This window comes from Prionailurus viverrinus, chromosome D1 (genome assembly GCF_022837055.1).
Source record: "Prionailurus viverrinus isolate Anna chromosome D1, UM_Priviv_1.0, whole genome shotgun sequence".
In the NCBI taxonomy this organism is placed as follows: domain Eukaryota; kingdom Metazoa; phylum Chordata; class Mammalia; order Carnivora; family Felidae; genus Prionailurus; species Prionailurus viverrinus.
Window position 1 is genome coordinate 23,033,590 of NC_062570.1, and position 19,937 is coordinate 23,053,526.

General features: G+C 45.3%; 1 protein-coding gene across 3 annotated transcripts in view; it reads left to right on the top strand.

Moving 5' to 3' along the window:
• DDX25 (DEAD-box helicase 25) overlaps positions 1–9,737 on the top strand; it is a 20,669-nt gene extending 10,932 nt beyond the window's left edge. For all 3 annotated transcript variants that reach the window (XM_047877847.1, XM_047877846.1, XM_047877848.1), the window contains exons 9-12: positions 4,254–4,491; positions 5,586–5,748; positions 7,794–7,982; positions 9,450–9,737. In XM_047877847.1, coding sequence (XP_047733803.1) covers positions 4,254–4,491; positions 5,586–5,748; positions 7,794–7,982; positions 9,450–9,511 — 652 coding nt within the window. In that variant the 3' untranslated portion in view covers positions 9,512–9,737. The remainder of the gene's footprint in view (positions 1–4,253; positions 4,492–5,585; positions 5,749–7,793; positions 7,983–9,449) is intronic.
• The last annotated feature ends 10,200 nt before the right edge of the window (positions 9,738–19,937 follow it).

Below are 19,937 nucleotides of genomic sequence, written 5' to 3' on the forward strand. Positions count from 1 at the left end.
GTTTACTGTCTAGCAACAGTAGTTTTTTAAACACGCAAGAATTCATGTCTAGCTTTCTAGAAACATCCACATCTACTATGTCTGCAGGCTTGTTTTGTAGACAAGCTATTTGCCATTCAGATCCTTCACACCTATAAAATCCACCACTTAGGTTACCCGGGTCTAAAATGTCCATCGTTTTTAAACACTCTGAAGTCCATTAGATAGCATCGTAATTCTCAGGGAAATGGTTGTGAAGCACCGAGGGGGTTTAAGTCTGTGAAATCCAAGATGGATTCCGAGTAAGTTACAGTTTTTAGCAAAGGAACAAGAAAGTCTTGTTCAACTTAACTCCCCTTTTCTGCTGACAGTCTTGAGTTCTGCAGAAGTCTTACTTCCTTTAAAATGAGTATTTTTTTTTCTTTTTTTTGCTTCAGGGCATCACACAGCATATCATTTCTGTTTTACCGTAATTCTTTTTTCCATTCCTATATTCAGCACATTTTCAAGTTGGAGAAAGATGTTCTTTTTGTCTCACACTTGGAAGATACGATTTTATGACTAACATTTTAACTCTTTTTCATGGCCAGCAGCAATGATAGGCATCTTACAGGCATATGTCCAAGGTGACTCTCTTCTTCCATTAACATACAGTAAAAAATGTACTAGATGCTTCTGCAATTTTTAAGGAAACTAAAAAGTCACCAAAAACTTTGGTAATGGAAGCTCAACATCACAGTTAAGCAAATTATATGCCTTTTATAAGTGTGGTCTACAAAGTATGCAGGATATTTAGCTAGCAAGATCTTTTTGTTTTCTTTGATAAGTTTATAGACTGAGTGGAATCTGTCAGAATTTATATTTGCATTGTCTGCAGCATATGCAGACAATTGAACAAAAGCTACTTTGTATTTGGGTAGGATATCAACAGTCTTCAGTTTTAGATTTTCCGTGACTTATTAAAACTTTATAGAAGTCAAGGAGATGTTTTGAACTCCCATTTTTCAAGTCAAAGTATCTAAGAGATAGGAGGAATATATTTATTGTTGCTGTGATTTGATATATCATCCGGTATAGTGTAGACAGCATGATCATTGGTAAAATCTTATAGAATTAGCTGTACACTGAAAGTGGTAAGACATCTGTGGTCAAAATGTTCTCCATTTGTTCACCCACAGGACATTTTACTTGCAACCTCTAAACAGGAAATGTAAATTTCCTCAGTTTCAGAGAGATATCAAGGGAGGGATACAATAATGCATATCCATTTGTATGGTATGGCCAAACTAATTCAGCATCCACTGTTTCCAGCTGAGCACTGGTGTGCTTTAAAAAGGCAAAACAGCTTTGAATTTAGAAATGGTGCCCATCTCATCCTGAACTTGTGATGCTTGGTCTCCATATATGCTTTTCACATCTCCTTCTCCACCATGCTTTCCCCCTGTTCTTCCCTTCATGTGGTGCAGTTGCTTTTGTTTTTGGTATTTACCTCTTTAACCCAGTTGAATGTGTCTTTCCATCTGTCATTAAAATAACACAGTCACTTAGCTGCCTTTTTCTGTCTTATCTGGATCGTCCTGGCATTCCCTGTTTCTTTTCCATAACTTTCTTTTCTTGTCATGGATGCAATATGCTGCTGTTGTCTCTCTGAGGATGTTAATTATAGTATTTAAATTTTTTTTTCTATTCTCAACATTGGCTCTGAATTACCTAAGTTTCTTATTTTGTTTTGTTTTGTTTTTTGCTACAGTCTGTGTCTTTTGTGGTAGACCTTTCCCCCCTCGAATCTGGTGGTACAGTGGCCAGCCTTTCAAAATCTAAAAGTAGGAACCAAGAAGCTTATTGACAGCTCCCCAGGAGACATGCACTTGGTTGCTGGCCTTCTGGGAGGGCCAGGGAGTGGGCTGTGTTTTCTCATGTGCATATTTCCCCTCATTCCTTATTTTCAGCTCTCTGCTTTACCCTTACCTTCTACTGAGGCTGGTATCCCCAAGTCTGGGATTTCTGCACAGACAGTAGACTTCTACTTGCACATGTTCAGCTTCCTGAAATGAGGTGGGGTCCAGTTGCTCCTCACACACATTTTCAGCCAGCCTTCCTATTTAAAATAATTTTGGCCAAAGATCAAGTGAGACTCCCTTCTGGCCATCCTTTATGCTAAGTTGGTGTGTTTATATATAACTGAGAACGAAAGGTTCGGTAGCTGAAAAGGGCTGCCTACTCAAGAGAATATTAATAATTCGAGTGTTTATGTTGGTTGTTCACCCTTCCATTGTTGATTTTCTTCCTTTTGCTTAAAAAAGATTAAATCGCAGTATTGTCCAATAGAAAGATAATGCAAACCACATGTGTAACTTTACATTTTCTAATAGCCACATAAGAAAAAACTGGTGAAGTTCATGTTATATTTTATATGTATCAAAATCAAAAGTAGCATATCAACAAGTAGTCAATTTAATCAATATGAAAATTATTAATGAAATAGTTGAAATTCTGTTTCTCCTACAAAGTCTTCAAAATCCAGGGTGGATTGCAGAACAGCCCGTGTTTCCTTTCCTTGTGTAGTCTGTGTACATGGAATGAACATCATGAACGTACATGGAATGAATCATTCATTGGAATGAGATGGCACAGGCCTTGGGGTGCAAGTCCCGGTACCATCTTTCTCCAGATGGATAACTGTGATGTAGCAGATGGCCAAGAGTCTCCCCCACTGACCCCACTGACCCCCCCAAGCAAGTTAATGCACAGTATCCTTCATATCTTCTGGCACACCGCCCCCACTTACTCTGGCCTCTGGTGCCCACAGCTCTGAGAGCTCTCAGGGGTTCTGAGAGAGCCACTGCCTTTGCAGCTCAACCACCCTTGTCATCACCATTTCCATCTGTAGCGCTCACGTTTTCTTGTTAACCAGAGTTTCCCATCTTCCAGAAACATATTGAAATTTCTCATCCACCAGTATCTCCTTTTCTCTCTCCATGTTGTTGTAGATTCATATCTTTTTATCTCTTCATGATCATACTAGTGGTATGTGGGAAGCTAAGGAGGTACGCATGTAGGCAGTCTACCACAGTTGCCAAGAAGTCTATCAGATCGTTACTTTGGAAAGCTGCCCAGATGATCCAGACCCCAGACTTGACAGAGTACTTGGGACTCGCTGGACTCCATGATCTTTCCCGCTCTCTTGTAGCACTAATGCCTTATCTTCTAGGTGCTCTGTCTTCCCCTCAAAAGCAATGATTTCTCTCCAGTGAAATCAGATTAACTTAAAATTTATTGATGTATAAAATGTGTTCAGAGAAATACATGAATCACAAGTGTATGGTTGAGTGAATTATCACAAAGAGGCCGTGTTCATGTAACAATGGCCCAGACCAAGAAATAGAACCCCAACTCTCCAGGGGTCCCTGAATCGCTAGCCCCCTTTCTTCAGCATTAACCTCTGTTTTGACTGCTAGTTCCATAGATTCATTTTACTCATTGTTGAACTTTATGTAATTTGGCCCTCTGTTCATTAGGGGTTAGGCTCATATTTTTCATGAAGTAGCATTTTTATCTTTTGTTCCCCTTTTGTGTATATCCAGGTTCTTCTCACTCCAAATAAAGTTAGCTGCGGCTGCTGTTCTTTTCCTCCCAAGAACTATAACACCTACCATTGAATGACTAGCCTGTTTCCTTCCCCACATTTAACTTTGTGTGAAACGATACCATGAAGACTATCTAGACCACACTCTTGGCTCCATGATTTTGCCTCTTTTAAGAAGACAATTGTCAGGGCGCCTGGGTGGCTCAGTCAGTTGAGCATCCGACTTCGGCTCAGGTCATGATCTCGCGGTCTGTGAGTCCGAGCCCCACGTTGGGCTCTGTGCTGACAGCTCAGAGCCTGGAGCCTGTTTCAGATTCTGTGTCTCCCTCTTTCTCTCTCCTCCCCCACTCATGCTCTGTCTTTCTTTTCTCAAGAGTAAATAAATGTTAAAAAAATTTTTTTAATAAAGTAAAAGAAGACAGTTGTCAAGTGACACCCCATACCCTCCAAAATACATATCTAAATTTTGCCCTTGAGTTCTACATTCAGTTCATGTGTTTTTCCAAATTCTGGTTGGCAAGAAAAGGCAGGACACGTGGCCCTTTGCACAGAGGTGGAGCTTATGGGCAGCACTTCACCCACTGAGCCCTCATGGCAGTGGGTGTGATGTGCTTGAAGATGCCTCCAAGGAGAGCACCAGGGATGGCAGCGGCTGACGGCCCGGCCGTCTTCCCCTTCTCTCTTACAGAGCTTTACCTTCTGAGTGCCAGATGCTCCTCTTCTCAGCAACCTTTGAGGACTCTGTGTGGCAGTTTGCAGAGCGAATCATTCCTGACCCCAATGTTATCAAGTTACGAAAAGAGGAACTGACCCTGAACAACATCCGACAGTATTACGTGCTGTGTGAGAATAGGAAAGACAAATACCAAGCTCTGTGCAACATCTATGGTGGCATCACCATTGGTCAGGCCATCATCTTCTGCCAGGTAACTGCTGAGATCTGTCTTCGTCATGCCCAGACTTCCCTGCATGTGGAGGCGAGGGGATGGTAATACTAATAAGTGCCATAGAGCCAGGTGCCATCGCAAGCACTTTTTGTACCAGAGGGTATTTAGTGTAATCTTCAGAACAGCTTGGGATAGAAATTAATCTGTATTTTGTGGGTGAAACTTAGAAATATTAAGCAATGGAATAGGACCTCAATATGATGTTAAATAGAGGGCATCATTATTTTAGGGGGATTGCTTCTAACAGTTCCCCATTTAGGTTGATGTTTACTGTTGGGTTTTTACAGATCACCCTTCATCAGATTAAGAATGTTCTCGTCTAATTCCTAACTTACTATGAGCAAAGTAGCCACTCCGTCTCTCACTGTTAATATTACCCTGGTTTTATTTTCATATTTACTTTTTCCATCGGACGTGTTTCATGTTCACGCATTGGTTTTATTTTCTCTCTACCCCACGAACACTGTAAGCTCCATGAGTGCAGGACCTCATCTGTCTTACTTTTGTAGCCCACTAGAATGGCTCCTGCCTGGCACAGGGACAGCACTGAACACATACTTGTAGAATAAAAGAAAGCTCGCTTCTGCCACGGACTAGCCATGAAACCTTGGGCAAGTGACTTCATGTTTTTAAGCTTTGGGTTTTTGGGTTTCTTTAATTTAGGTAGCTATGTCATCAGGTTGTTGTGAGAGCAAATGACTGTAATGCATGTAAAGATTTGAGCGAGATTCCTGGCAGACATGAAGCACTCTTCTTAAAGGGACTAAGGGTGTCATTACTGCATTATCCCATTTGGTCATCACACTACCACATGAGGTAGGCGAGCATTTTATCTCTCCTTAATGGCTGAGAAGTCAAAGCTCCTAAAGGTTGAGAGGATATGACCCTAGGAAGTACAGGGGGTGGACAAATTCCATGCCTATTCTAAGATTTCTCTAGGACTTGAGGGAGAGGTAAAGCAAAATCCTTGTGCAGCCATTTCTGGCTTCCCCATCATGCGTAAGTGAGCATTGCAAACACAGCAGGTCTGCTTTGACTTGGAGTGCTGTGCTGGGTTTTGTGTTTTCATGTAGACTCGTCGAAATGCCAAGTGGTTGACTGTGGAGATGATGCAGGATGGCCACCAAGTGTCTTTGTTAAGCGGAGAGCTGACCGTGGATCAGCGAGCCTCCATCATTCAGAGGTTTCGGGATGGGAAAGAGAAAGTTCTTATAACAACCAATGTCTGTGCTCGAGGTGTGTGTGTGTTTGTGTGTGTACACACTTAAAGTCAAGTTTATTGAAGTATATAATTTACGTATGATAAAACTCATGGATTTTAAGCATACAGTGAGATTTTTGACAAGCATATAGGGTCGTGTAATCATCACTATAATCAAAGTATAGAACACTTCCCTCTCCCTCCAGAACTTCCTTGTGCTCCTTTGCTGCTAGCTTCTTCTTCATATCATCTGACCCCTGGCAACTACTGATCAGGTTTCTGTCTACTTTTTTGTCTCTTCCAGAATGCTATATAAATTAAATCATATATAGGTAGCCATTGTGTCTGACTTATCCTACTTGATATAATGCTTTTGAATTCATCAGTGTTGTGACATATATTAGTAGTTAGGTCCTTTTTATTGCTGAGTCATATTCCCTTGAATGGATATACCACAATTAGTTCATTCACGAGTTGATGGACATTTGAATTATTCACAGTTTGGGGCTATTTTGAATAAATCTGTAATAAACATTCATATGTAGGTCTTGTGTAGACATGTTTTCATTTCTCTTGGATAAATAAAGTAGGATTTGGGGGTCATATGGTAAATGTATGTTTAGCTTCATAGGAAACTGAAACTGTCTTCCCAAGTGACTGTACCATTTTTTATTCCCACCAGCAATGTAGGAGAGTTCCAATTGCTCTGCATCCTTGCCAGCAATTAATACTGCCACTCTTTTTCATTTTAGCCATTCTAGTAGATGTGTGTGGTATCTCATTGTGTTTTTGACTCATGCTCCCTAATGACTAACATTGATCATCTCTGAGGTGTTTTTAATTTTAAAACTATTAACTACTTTGGGGAAAATTCTTTGTTTTTTCAGGAGACAGGCCTTCCTACATTATTCATTCTTCCCATACCCTTGCCTACACCCCGTACTCAAACCATGTTTCCTAATTCATTCAGATAGAAATGAAGACCTGCTATGCAGGTGGAGCTCAGCACTGTGGAAGAGGAGCCTGAAAAAAGATGAGGTCCCAGCCCCTCAGGAGCTCAGCGTCTAGGCACTTGCCTATCTAGACCAGTGCCATCCAGTAGAACTTTCTACATTGAAGTAAATGTTCTGTTCTGTGCTGTCCAGTTGGTAGCCAGTGGCCATATAGGGCTGCTGGGCACTTGAAATGTGGCTAGTGTGACTGAGGAACTTGTAATTTGAATTAATTTAAAGTTAGAGGGCCATATTGGATGGCACACCTCTAGACCTTGGAGGAAAGAGGGCACCAGGAGCTCCAAGGAGGACAAGGATTGTGACCAAGACAGCTTTCTAGTGCTGGGAGACAGAGGCACTGGGGGATCATAGAATTCTTCCGGGAACGTTAGATGTGAAAGGTTTTGAAGAAAGGGTAGAATCTAATTTGATAAGAATTTACAGTTTGCTTGGGAAATGGCAAGGCCGTGTGACTACAGTGTTGGATTTGAGTCAGGAGAGGAAGAGATGAGACTTCAGGTGGTTTGGAAATCTGGAATTGTTTGTGCTTCATCCCGTGCAGTTTGGGCAGTCAGCCCTGAACTTAGGTGTCCAGGACGTTGCCATGGTGACCGTGGTCAGAGAGACTGGAGGAGGAGAGAAGAGGGGGAACTTGTCTGGAGGTTGTTAACAACAGTGAGGCAAGGGATAAAAAAAGTCCTGGCTGGAACCATGACTGCGGCATGGAGTGGCGTGGGGTCCAGTGAAGGGTAGGGCACGTGAGACAGGGGGTCCTGCTGGGGACTTAGCAGAGTAGGAACAGAGAGGAGGCTCTGTGGGCTTGGCGAGAGCCCTGTCCACAACACACGGTCTTTGTACATACTGAGACTTCTGTAGAATTAGCTTCTACTGACACTCTAAAATCTAGCATCCTAGGCGCCCTGGGCCAGCAAACTGCTTGACCAAAGTATCCACTTCAGTGACATAAAACCAGCTTTTGTTTGTAAATGACAGCTGTTAAGAGAGAGTTTCCCTGGCAGATGGGGCTCATGAATAGCTGTGTCCTAAGGAGACAGTCGCAGGACCCCACAGTGTCTTTCCTCTTCCAGGGATTGATGTGAAGCAGGTCACAATTGTTGTGAACTTTGATCTCCCTGTAAACCAAGCTGAGGAGCCAGACTATGAGACCTACCTTCACCGCATAGGGCGGACGGGGCGCTTCGGGAAGAAAGGCCTGGCCTTCAACATGATTGAGGTGGATAAGCTACCCCTGCTTATGAAGATCCAGGATCACTTTAGTAAGTAGCACCTGTCACAGTGGGAACTGTGCATCCTGCTGATGGTGACAGTGATGGTGTCTGTCACGGACCTAGTACCCAGAGGTTTAGGGTCTATGGGGGCAGGAACCAGGGAGTGGGAAGCTCCTAATCCACAGTGAGTGCTAGAGCTCCTAATGTGAGGCTGTTGAGTAAATCATCCGTATATGGTACTGAAGAACAACTTAGAAATCAAGTGGAATTAATACGAGCTCAGGTTTATGTTATTGCCCATTATGGGACCCGGGGCAGCTTTTCATGTCCTATAAAGCACCATCCAAAACAAAGTAATAAAGTCCTTTAGGATTATATTTTGTTCCTGGAGTGCTTGGTGGCTCAGTTGGTTAAGCGTCCGACTCTTGGTTCCAGCTCAGGTCATGATCTCATGGTTTGTAGGTTCGAGCCCCAAGTCAGCCTGCTTGGGACTCTCTTTCTGCCCCTCCCCCGCTCACACTCACACGCTCTCTCAAATAAACTTAAAAAAAATTATATTCTGTCCCCAGCTTCCCCTCTTATTTACATTTTTCTCTTCCTCTGGCCCCACCCTACCAACTAGGATAGTCCTAAATTCTGAGATCTGCTGCCCTTCTTCCCACCCCACATCCAAACAAGGCAGACTCTGGTAACCTTCTGGGCTCTTGGACCAGCAGCTTGCACTCTGATGGAAGCTCTGACAGAAGTTCTGATGGTAACCTGAGGCATCCACTTCTCAGTTACCCCTGGCCCCAAGGCCCACGGACATGACTGGGGAGCAGGGGGAGAGGTACACTCAAATGACCCCGAATATATCTTCACCTTTTGGGAAAACAGTACTTAACTTTTGTGGGACGCAATGGACACTGTCCCTGGGGAAATGCATAGAGGCACACTTATGCAGTTTGGAATACGATTTTGGAAAGTCTAGACTGTAGCACATCCATGGACGCTTCAGGGAAGTTGATTAAGCACCTCTGTGTTAGGAGAGGCAAGGAGGGATGGCAGGCAGAAAGAACCCTTACCATCCATCCATGCCTGCTATGGTAAGCTCCTTATGACCAAATCCTGGGAAGTGACCTCAGCAGAGGCACCTTAGCTTCCCTCCCTGTTGCCATCCCTCACCCCACCCCACCCCACACACGCCCATTCATTCCTCCTAGTAGGGCCACGCCCCTTCCCAGGCTCCCCTCACCTGCACTCTGGCCTTTTTTTCTGCCCCAAGGTATCTAGATACAGATGTTCTATTGTTTGGTACATTTGATGCTCTTTTAGTTAGTTTTAATTGGTTATTTTAATCCTATCTCTTCCTTATCTAATCTAGAGAATGTTCTCTCTCAGGGCTTTCCATACAGGGGATGACAGGAACACGTATTTGTGAAGGTGTCACTGTCTTCAGAAATTCAGAGCTGAGTGGAATGAAATTCTGTGTATGCCCCAGGCTAAGACTGCTTCTGTTCTCTTCCCTTCTCTTAGATAGCAGTATCAAGCAGCTCGACCCTGAAGACATGGATGAGATTGAAAAGATTGAATATTGAAGACAGAACTGTGTTGTTTGTGAAATGTCCTAGTTTATGTGAGAATGTCCCAATGGGTTTTGAAGGTAATTTTTTCCATTGGGGCTTTTTCAAAGTGAAACTGTTAAATATGGCAAAATAAATGTCATGGTAGCCTTAGTCTTAAGACATGAGGTCTTTTTGAAACCAAGTTGGTGTGAAGCACTAATCTTTTTGAATAAAAAAGCAAGATTATTTCTTATTCTAACCTTTTTGCAGGTAAACATCTTTGTGTGGGCCACTGGGGTGTTTGGGGAACTTCGTCTGTAGGGTCTGAGCAGAGCGTGCCTCTTGTGAACGTGTCACGGTGCCACGAGATGGCAGTAGAACTTCACCAGTTCTGGGATCTGAGCCGCGGGCCAGGAAGAAGCCCGACAGCTCCAGGCCTCACTCCCTGGGCGGCCCTTTAGAGCCACTAGCGTCCTCCCTCACACGTCTGCTCCCCGTCCTCGTGCAGGCATGCTTGGGAGTGCCCGCGCACACGCTTGCACACACACCCCTTAGGTTGGAGCTCAGGGTGAAACCTTCAAAAAGTAAAACAATTTGAAAGAGAACATTTTGCTTTTTTACTGTTTCATGTGACATATACATTGTGAAAATATTTTCTCTGGCTTCTTAATGTCTTCAAATTAGAGGATCATTTGCTATCTAATAGGCTCTGGAAATGTGGCTTTATTACAGGCTTTTCTTCAAAACAGCCAGTCGGGTGTGTGTGGGGGGGAACCCACTCTTCTTATTAAAGAAGTAACATTTCAAGGGAGCCAAAACGTTTTGCTTTTAAAAACTTAAAGGTGTATCTGAGAATCCCAGACGTTTTCCTGTAAGTCCCATTGAAACGCTTTTCATTTCTCACATTTGCCGCTAACCAGTGAAACAGTGGGCTTGCAGAAACAGGGGAAATCGATACCCTCCCAGAAAGCGTGAGCCGGTCTGCAGCCTGCAGCTTGTCCAGGCTCCGGCTCTGTCCCACCAGAGTGCCACCAGCAGCCGCAGTGAGTGCTCCCGTTGGCCTGGCCTGGAAGGGTGTTTCTGGCCTCTCTCTTCTGGTGTTCCACGTGCGTAGCCCCCTGCCTGTGTGTTGTCCCCATGAGCAGGGCTCAGAAATACATGGAAACCGTCCGGCATCCTCACCCCATGGCAGACGTTTCCTGTGCGTCCTTGACACCAAACACCAGAGAGAGGGAGATGGAAAAGATGTTAGGGTCACCTCAGAATTCAGAATAACAGCAGCCTCAGACCATGCCGAAGGACAGAGGGGTGTGCGGGCTGTTGGTGCAGCATGGAGGAGGGACCCCCAGCACCATGTGGGCTGGCTCCCCAGAGAAGACACTGTGCGGCTCCTTTTACGAGAAATACGTATTGAATGGTGCCACTCGTCATGTACTTGGTACCACCCTATGCTTTCCTAACATGGGTCCGCTAGAGCAGCCTCCCAGGCCCTGCTCATCACCATGACTAGCCCCGTGTGGAAAAAAAAGCCAGACCCTGGGAAGGCAGAGCCCAGAAGTACAGTGGAGGGGGGCTGAAGGCACAGGCAAAGTAGCAGTTAACAAAGAGCTCGGTCTCAGGAGGAGACCGACACAAAGAGCCTCCAGCGACAGAATTTGTAGGAAGCTGAACTCCCACCTCTGATCCCACTGGGGTTTTCCTCGCACTATGTCTGCCTTCCTGTCTGGACTGCCATCGGTTTGTGGTCCGTCTTACTGTCCACTCCGTCCGTACCCAGCCCCCAACACAGTGACCGGTACGTAACAGATGCTCAGTAAATACTTGCCCAGTAAATATTCCTTTGCCATTTCTTCATTCACTAACATTCTTCCCTGACGTTTTCCATCCTAGTTTTGAACACCAGTCATATGGCATAGGATGACTGAGGATAGGGAGGATGTCAAGGTGTTCTGCTCTCTCTTACTATTTGAGAATCGAGTGGGACTTTGCATCATACTCGTCTCTGCATTGCGGTGTTCTAAATAAAACTTCACCATTTCCCCTTCCAGTTAGACCTCTGATGGGATATCTACCAGCTACCCTCACAAATGTCTTCAGGAATTTCCATTTGGCAACTGTTCCCACAGGGTCTGCAAATAGTGGCATTCTTCCGCCTTCCCCTTTGCCCCTTTCCTCACATTCTTTTGTCTCGCCACCTAGGAGGCGGCAGAGCCGTCCTGTGTTCTGTGTGCCTCACAGCTGTCTTAACGCTGGCTGTCCGGTTTGGTGAGTCAACAATCCAAAGGCTGTTTTGCAGGGTGCAGCTCCTTGCTGGGAACTGCAAGCAATTTTCACATCACACCGTGCGTGGCCCGGCCAAGGTCATCTCTCAGTTGATGCCTGCCTGAGGAAGGAGTCAGTGGAGAAGCAAGGAATAACCAGATGATTTCAGTGCATCTGTGGGCTGGATTAATCAGCTGTGTATTACTTGGCATTAAATACTAAACCAACTCCATTCCGTTTATCTTGGCCAGCTTACTACTGTTAGCATATTGAAATACACGATTACATAGAGCAGGGCTGTGATTCCCGGCGGGAGTTGTGAGTGAACACCCCTCCTGGGGCACAGCTCTCTGGATGTTGGGTGCTGGATCTAAGGCAACTATGAATAATAGGAAAGGCGGAGGTGTTGGTCACAGTCTGGTAGGATGTCTGACAGCCCTTCTCAAGAGACATTATTGCTCTTGGTCATGAGCAAGTGTTGATCCTCCCCAGCAAAGCCTGGTCCCCGTGGAAGCGGCTGGCGGTCTCTGCACTTGTGATCAACGGTGGAAAGTCTTAGAGGATGGTTGGCTGGGGGAGATGGCAGTGCCTTTCCAGCCCTGGGGGGAGAGAGAGGCTGCTTGTGTCCAGCCTCGCTTCTGCGCTTGGTCCCCTGAGAGGCTCTGTCTCCTTCCTTTTATTCAAGTGGGGACCCCAACAGAAAGGCTCCGAGCAGAGACGACACAGCTGTTGGGATAGAAGGTGAAATGGGACTTCAGAGCAAGGACCTCTCTGTGGGCCTGCACTTTTTCACCCTCTGAGCCCAAGGGCCTTGCTCTGTTCTTTCCTGCTGTTGAACGGAGAACCCGCGCATGCCGGGTCCAGAGGGCACGAGGGGCCCAGCAGCTGGGCATATGTTAGCTTTACTACAGGACTAACGCGAGAGTTGGGTCCTCTTAAATCCTACCCCCTCGCTCCAACCCCCCACCATTTGTAGGGAATCATCATGTGTATTAAAGACACTCATAACATTATAACCCACAGACTGTGAAATATCTCAGGCTATGCTTCAAGGAATACCAACTTTCTGTTTTTGGAAGAATCCGAAAAGAACTTGCCCCAGAATTTTGTATCCTTTTATTTTATTTTTTTTACCCGTAGCCTTCTGTCTGCTGACCCCGTTCCCTGGCTAATGTTTTCGGTTCTAGGTCCTGCATTTTCTCATGTTCTTGGCTCTGCTGTGCTGCCTGCTGTCTAAGGAGGGGTGGGCCAGCCAGGCTCTAACCTTCTCCCACCCCTCCCTCCCACCCCCACTGTGCTGCCTGGTGCCCCTCAGAGGCAAGCTGTCAGAGCCATCATCTTGAGATGCTGCCCTCTTCCCTTAATTTTCCTTATTGCTTTGTGTCTCAGCTGGGGCGCCGTAACAAAATATCACAGACCAGGTGGTTTAAACACCAGAAATTTCTTTTCTTGTGATTCTGGAGGGTGGAATGTCCAAGATCACGGTCCAGCAGTGTTCAGTTTCTGGAAAGGACTCTCTTCTGCCCTCGCACTATGTCCCCACGTGGCAGGGAGAGAGAGAGAGCTAGCTCGTGCTAATCCCATAATCCCACCATGAGGGCCCCACCCTCATGACCTAATTACCTTCCCAAATCCTCACTTCCAAATACCATCACATTGAGGTTGGGGCGTCAACATATGAATTTGAGGGGGCGGGGCAGGGAAGAAACATTATGTCCCACCTGCCAAATAACACTTTGCAGCCCATTATTTTAAAACTATCCATAACATTCCATAAACTATCATTTAAAAATTTGGGTGGGGTTGAAGCACCATTATCGTTTTATAATGTGGTTTTCCACCTCACCATCAAACAGGCAACTTTCAGGCAACTTCTAATGAAATACAGGAAACACACCTGAAATGGGGTGATTCTGGGTTAAGAGAAGTAACAGTGTGTCCTGAAAAGCTATGGAGACCCACTGCCCATGTTGAACTTCCCACCCTCCTTCCCCAGTTCATCAGCTTCAACTTCTACTCTGATTAGAGACAACCAGAAGCTCTAATATATTAAGAAAGACGAGCACTGAAAAGATGGCTGTCCCTCTCTTGTATTCCAGAAAAAATGAAAGAATTTTCTAAATGAGAATCTCCTGAAGTCCTTAGTCTTTAGAGAGAAATGAGGGCTAACTATCTCACACTCTTCTTTGGGAATTCATCTGTGCCTGTGATTTTCTTCTCTTCAGTAGAATGGTTGTGGGTTTCTGTATTCCCATTTCTAGAATACATTTTCATGAGTGGGGATAATGTCTTATTTTGAGCTTGATATTTTTCTTGTGTTAGGAAGAATGATGCGGTTTTACTCCAGTCCCTTAGTTTGTGATTTGTGGCTTGGAATCCCAGTTGGAAGGAAATGATTGACCAGGAAGCCCGTTTTTTTGTGAGGTTTAGAGACATGGTCAAGTATAACAGCCTCAGGCATGATTTAGAAGGCAGAGTCTGAACAGGCTGCTTTGTGAGGTAGGGAGCTCCCCATCCGTGGGACTCTTCAGTCCATCAGAAGCATCCATTCTGGTCACTTGCAATGGATATTGTGTACTTGTGGTTCTTGCATTAACTGGGAGTTTGGAATACAATGATCTCGGAGACTGTCCATTCCAAGATACCATGTGTCCATGACTCCGCACAGCAGAGCTACACAAACAGAAGAACATGAGCCCTAGAAGCTTTGCACAGAGGAAGATTGTCTTCCACAAAGGAAAAGAAAACGGAGTGATTAAGTTCTAATTACACCCTGTCTCAACTTTCAGATTCATTGGTTTCTTCCCCATGTGACCATCTCTTTACACCTATCTTCATCAACTCATGCAGAAAGTGGATTATTTTTCACTTAATATTTATATTCTAAAGGCAATAAAACAGCAAATAAAAGTAGCAAGGGGAACATTATAAAATATCCCATTACTTCATCATAACAATTATTATCTCGATGCCATCCTTTCCCTCTTGGTATGACTATTGGTAGTTAGTCCTAGTGCATATACGTGATGCCTCTTTATTTGAAACATTCAAGTGTTTTTTTCATGGTGCTGAGTAGTCTTTGGAATTACTAAAAATAATAATTGGCTGGACTCTCCTATCAGGTGAATATAACACAGTGCATTCAGCTGTTCACAGTTCAGCTTTGCTGAACACTTATGTGCTGTCCAGTTTTTCAAAATTACAGGATTATAAGTAATGGAGCAGATCTCCTTGCCCATTATTTTGAGTTATTTCTTGGGATGAGAGACATTTAAGTTTGAGTGTTAGGTAAAAAAAGAGCATTTTTATGGTTTTTGATAGATTGTGCCAAATTGCTTCCAGAGGGCCATAACCACACCCGTTTATACCGCCCCTCTGATTTCACCCCGCCTTACCAGCAAGGGGTATTTTCATTTTCAAATTGCTTGGTAACTTTTTCTGGCTTACAGAAACGAGATACAAACAAGATTGGAATTTTTTTTAATATGGTTCGTTGTTTGAAAAACATCTGTGGTGTCCTTTGCCCATTTAACTTATGAGATCTTAATGTTGTCCTTATCGAGTTACGTGAAATACATGTGTGAGCTGATTTTTCCAAATAAAATAAAGATATTAACCATTTTTCCTAAAACGTGTCTTCCCAGTTTGCCTTTTTAATTTATATCATGGCTTACATACAAAATTATCTAATTTTTATAGTAAAATATATCAATAGTTTTGTGAGTTTTGACTTTCTGGTTCTAGAATGTTAGCACTGCTCTAGAAAATATCCAGTTTCGTTCTCAGTTATTATTGTAATTTTATCTTTAGAAAAGATATTTGAGGGGCGCCTGGGTGGCCCAGTCAGTTAAGCATCTGACTTCAGCTCAGGTCATGATCTCATGGATCATGGGTTTGAGCCCCACCTCGGGCTCTGTGCTGACAGCTCAGAGCCTGGAGTCCCCTTTGGATTCTGTGTCTCCCTCTCTCTCTGCCCCTCCCCTGCTTGTACTCTCTCTCAAAATAAAACATTTAAAAGTAAAGATATTTGACTTTAATCCATCTGAAATTTATTCTGGTGGGAAGTATATCAAATTGATCACATTTTATTTATTTATTTTTTTAAGTTTGTTTATTTTGAGAGAAAGAGCTCTGGAGAGCATGAGTGGGGGAGGGGGCAGAGAGAAAGGGAGAGAGAATCCCAAGCAGGTTCCATGCTGTCAGCACAGAGCCCAATGCGGGGCTCTATTCCACAAACTCTGAGATCATGACCCGAGCCAAAATCAAGAGTTGGACGCTCAACCAGTTGAGCCACCGAGGCACCCCTCTTTTTAAAAAATGTTAAGGGGCACCTGGATGGCTCAGTCAGTTAGGTGTCCCACTTCGGCTCGGGTCATGATCTCACGTTCGTGGGTTTGAGGTCCGTGTCAGGCTCTGTGCTGACAGCTCAGAGCCTGGAGCCTGCTTTGGATTCTGTGTCTCCCTCGTTCTCTCTGCTCCTCCCCTGCCCACCCTCTGTCCCTCAAAAATAAATAAACTTTAAAAAAAAAATCTTTTTTTAAATGTTAATAATTCTGGGATGGCTGGGTGACTCAGTTGGTTAAGCGTTCGACTTTGGCTCAGGTCACGATCTCACCACTTGTGAGTTCGAACCCTGCATCGGGCCCTGTGCTGACAGGTCAGAGCCTGCTTCTGATTCTGTGTCTCCTCTCTCTGCCTCTCCCCTGTTTGCACTCTATCTCTCAAAAATAAATAAACATTTAAAAAAATGTTAATGATTTCAACTCCATTTATTGAGAGATCCTTTCCTTTTTCCATTTTCTTTGTATTTCTCCTTTATCATATTACATTTGTACACATCCGTGCACATATGATAGGATTCTATCTACTTGATTCCAGTTTATTGTGCCAGTACCACAGTTTTAAGTATTGTTACATAATTGTTTTAATCTAAGGGCTTGGTCCTCCTCTTGGCTATTGCAGTTCCCTCTCATTTTTTATCTTTTTTATGTTTATTCATTTTTGAGAGAGAGACAGAGCATGAGCAGGGGAGGGGCAGAGAGAGAGGGAGACACAGAATCTGATGCCGGCTCCAGGCTCTGAGCTGTCGGCACAGAGCCCAATGCGGGGCTAGAATTCACAAATGGTGAGATCGTGCCCGGAGCCGAAGTCGGATGTCTAACCGACTGAGCCAGCCAGGTGCCCCAATTCCCTCTCATTTTTAAAAAATATCATTACTAGTTTTACTCTTTGAAATTAATTTTAGATCCATTTTGTCAACTCCCAAAAAACTCTGGATTTTTATTTGACTGCATCCATTTGGCAGTTATAATTATTCGGTCCATACATTAATTTGTGCAATATTTAATTTCATGGTGGTCTTTTCTGTCCCCATGTCCGGAGACATGCTAGCAGCAAAGACGGAGGGAACGGGCCTGGCGTGGGCCAGGAGGCTGGTATTACTGGGGGTAGGGGTGTTGGAGAGACTCAGCTGGCTGTACCCGGGCTGGGCCACGCGTGCCCACGTGTCTGCCCGAGAGGGAGTCCAGATGACGGAGACTGGTGTATGCTGCAGAGGTCAGGAGACCCAGGTTCTAGCCCCACCTGGAGTGGTGTTAGTCCCTTCTGTGCCAGGGTGAAGCCACTTCATCTGCCATGGCCTTGTCCCCCAAGGATCTTTCCAGCTCTAAAACCTCTTCACCTCTGCTCCACGTGGCGGAGGACCCTGCAGTGCTGTCCCTGCTTCACCTCTGCTAGACCGCGAAGCGGGGCGGGGCGGGGGAGGCAGAGACCCTTCTGCTGGGTCCTCCAGGTCCCAGCACCCGGCCCGGTGCCGAGCCCTCACAGGTGTTCCATGCCCGCAGGAAGAGGGGCGGAGGGAGAAAGTGTGCAGCTCCGGTGTAGACAAGAGCTTTGTCCCGGCTCACGTGTTTCAGCGCGCCGGGTCTCAGGCTGCGACCTAAACAGAAATCAGCCTGGGCGAGTGCGATTGTGCAGCTCACTGAGGGGACGCCTGGGTGGTGCCCGTGCTGTTCGTGTGCAGACCACACCTTGAGTAGCAAAGTTGTAGAACACAGATGTATGTGGAATTCTTGGCTGAAAAAAAAAGGGTGGGGGTAGGGGTGGGGGTGGGGGCTCCTGGTTGGCTCAGTCGGTTTTGCGTCCGACTTCGGCTCAGGTCATGATCTTATGGTTTGTGAGTTCCGCCCGGCGTCAGGCTCTGCGCTGACCGCTGGGAGTCTGGAGCCTGCTTCAGATTTCGTGTCTCATTCTCTCTCTGCCCCTCCCCCACTTGTGCTTTGTCTTTCTCTGTCTCTCAAAAATAAACAAATGTAAAAAAATTTTTTTTTTTAAAAAGTGAGGAGGCAGGGGTGGCTAGGTGGTTAGACTTCTGTGACCATTATGACCATTATCCTTTTAAAAGTATATGTATAGAATAGACGAGAAACACGAAGTCATCTGATACCTTGTCGGGATAGTAAGTTCACAGCTCAGGTTACGATAGTAAGGTTATAGACTTTCTTCTACCTGTTTGTTGCTTTCACGTGTTGGCAAAGAATAAAAACTGTTAAGGAATCTCTTCGTGAACCGGAAAAACAAAAGCGGTTCATCCCGCAGCCACAAAGGGCCACATCACTCACTGTCCCTTCTCTGAGTGGCTCTGTACTCCCGAGGTAAGCCTTCTCTCCAGTTGGGACAGTTTTCAAGATGTTTCCTAACAGCCTGCTTGGGTTTGCTCTGTCTAGAAGCGCCCGAGGCTGTACCCACTGCCCAAAGGGTGAAGTGTGACCGGCTGACCCACCTCTGGTACAGATGCAGCCCTTAGAGATGTAAGAAAGTTCCTTGCTCCTCATCTAGGGTTAACCTGCAGCTGGACCAAACCACCAGGGACGCCCTCTGCTCTGCACCCACCCAGAGTATGAAGGAAAATCTCTGAGTTAAAAGTTTGCCTTTCTTACTGGAAGAATTTTTATTAGGCCAAAGCGTTGACAAGTTTGTCCTTCCCAGAATCTGCTAACACCCTCCCTCCGTTCCCTTCAATTTTTAGCACTTTTCCCCTCCTCGATTTTGGAGGGGAGGAAAAACTATCTTGAACAAGCAGAAAAGTTTTATCCAAGGTGTTTGGCAATGACTCCGTGTGCTGGGAAAGATTTATGTCTCCGTTCTCTGGCACCGCCTAGTGTGAGCTCACTTAAAACAACTGAATAAATGAGTTCACTTTATCCTGTCAAAATGGAACCGAGGGCGGCATGGTACCCAGCTGGGGTCCACGGGGACCCTGAGGCAACGTTCATGTCTCAGTCACTTGTGCTGAGCTCAGCCGTTTTTATGTCTGTCTGAGATCATTAAAACGAGGAGGGCAAGGAGCAGAAAGCCCCGTGGAATGAATGGTGTGATGGAAACACCACTTGAAGCCTACAGGGCTCAGCCCTAAGCCTGCATTTAGAGGTTCACTTAAAAGGCTGCCCCTCTACCAGTTAGCAGCCCTTCGGATAGTTGGTTTGACCTGAGCTCCTGGAAGGGGCTCCTGCAGAGAAGTTTCTTCATGCTGATGGTCACAAGACTATTTGTCTCCCTTTCTCGTTAAGCCCTATTTTGTCATTCCTATGGCCCTCCTACCATTAAGACTGGGCCCATTGAGACAAGGCCTTATTGCTCTAGGAAAGGATCATGGATTCTGTCCTGGATGGATTGTCTGGGCCTCCTCAGTTCCATCCCTATACATGGGTTGGGGCTCAGGATGCTTTTTAACTCAAGGTAGCTGCGCCGGAAGGGAAAGATAGCACTGCTTAGTCCCGAGCAGAAGGTAGCTGGCGAGCTGGAGGGCCCAGGCTCACCCATCTGGAAAGCGGCTGCACGACCCTTCCCTCTGCTAGGATTTGTTCCTCCTTCCGGAGTCCTCGGGCTTCAGCCAGAGGGAAGGGTGGCTTTTATCTTAGGGTGGGGGACTTGGGACTGTTTCTGACAATTTCTTAGCATTTAAAGGTGACAGAGTGTGTCCCCTAGACTGTAAGCAGCCTAAGGGTGGGGATTATGCCGTCTCCCAAAGGAAGAGAGGTAGAGAGATGGAGGGAGGGAGGGAGGGAGGGAGGAAGTAGACCCTCACAAGGCCTGGGAAACTCTCGTAAGAACTTAATGTCCTATTATAAATGTGGAAGCTGAGAGATTGTGTTTACATATGTAAATACATCCTTATATCAATTTATTTTTGTTTAAA